This window comes from Chiloscyllium plagiosum, chromosome 23 (assembly GCF_004010195.1).
Source record: "Chiloscyllium plagiosum isolate BGI_BamShark_2017 chromosome 23, ASM401019v2, whole genome shotgun sequence".
Lineage (NCBI taxonomy): Eukaryota > Metazoa > Chordata > Chondrichthyes > Orectolobiformes > Hemiscylliidae > Chiloscyllium > Chiloscyllium plagiosum.
The window spans coordinates 34811737-34813026 of NC_057732.1; the positions used below are offsets into that span (position 1 = coordinate 34811737).

The window sequence follows — 1290 nt, forward strand, 5'->3', positions numbered from 1 at the left end:
CCCCCTCTCTCCCTCCCCCACCCGAAGGTGCTGACTCTCTTCCTCGCTAGCTATCTGTGATTTGTGGCTACTTACCAAACACACACAAGATGTACAGGTATCAACAATGAAGGAATCTCCGTTTTGGAAAGGCTGCCCTTTGTAGCTACAACCTTTAACAGGGAGAAGATACAAATTCTCATTTATTATTTTCAAACTGAGTGGCCCAGGTCTGAACAATACCAATTCTTCCTGGTATTTAAATTGAATTAAATTGCTTGTTTAATCATCTCACTTCTTCAAATTCTATCCCTCCCAAACCGTCAGAATATCCCACCTCCTCTTCCCTCTGGCATCCCGGGAACCTCTCTTCACTATCTCAGTTTTCTGGGGGTGGTGGGACAGGCCATGGTAGGGTCTTGGGCTGGGGTTGGGGAATGCAGAGAGACGGAGATGGGGTGGGGGTGGTGGGTCATGGTGTGGTGCTGGCCGTTCAGCTGGGCAGCTCCTCACAGTGGGAAAGAGAGAGACTGTTTCTCTGGGCTGGATTTACATGTGGGGCAGGGAAACGCTCAGGGAAGCAAGGCCTTTGCTCCTGCTACACTGGCCACCCTGAGTCCAGTTCGCTAGACTGTCCCTCTGTTTGGAGGGCAGTGTGCCAATGATTGGCAATGATGGAGCTCTGCCCCTGTGCCTTCCTTGCACCACATAAAGGGGGCGTTCTTATGAACCATAGTTTATTTCATACAGTGAGTGGGTGAGGTCCAGCATGCACTGCCTGACGACATGGCAGAGGAAGCTTCAAATAAATATTCAAGAGGGAGTAAGAGTGTCATGGTTAAAAAGGTCTACAGCACAGAAAAAGACCCTTCAGCCCATCAAGTTTGGGCTGGACAAGGTCAACCGCCTTACTATTCTAATCCCACTTTCCAACATGTTATCTATGGTTTTGGATGCTTCTTCTAAATACTTCCACCAGTCCATCAACACAAGAGACTCAGCTATTCTGCTCTTGGGCTCAAACCAGACTGTCCCCTTGTTGATATGAAACATTCCCTTTTCTATCACTTCAATCAGAATAGACAAATTCCCTGAAGGTCTCACTGTTGCACTCAGGTTGAGTCATTTTGAGCAGTTCCTCCCCATGCAATGATTCACATTGACTTAAGGCTGGAATATCGTTTGGTTACATGTGGTCACCCTGCACCCCTTCCCACCGCCATACCCCTGACACCTGCGCCCTGACCACCCACACATTCAGACCCCATGGTTCCCTTCCACCTGGTTCCCCACCACACTCCCCAACTCAGA

The 1290-nt window shown here is 49.1% G+C and overlaps 1 protein-coding gene across 1 annotated transcript in view; it reads right to left on the reverse strand.

Annotated features, from left to right (window-relative positions):
• Nucleotides 1–1290, reverse strand: part of LOC122561464 (kielin cysteine rich BMP regulator) — a 124968-nt gene that overhangs the window by 123068 nt on the left and 610 nt on the right. Inside the window, exon 2 of the mRNA XM_043713207.1 lies at nucleotides 76–231. Coding sequence (XP_043569142.1) covers nucleotides 76–231 — 156 coding nt within the window. The remainder of the gene's footprint in view (nucleotides 1–75; nucleotides 232–1290) is intronic.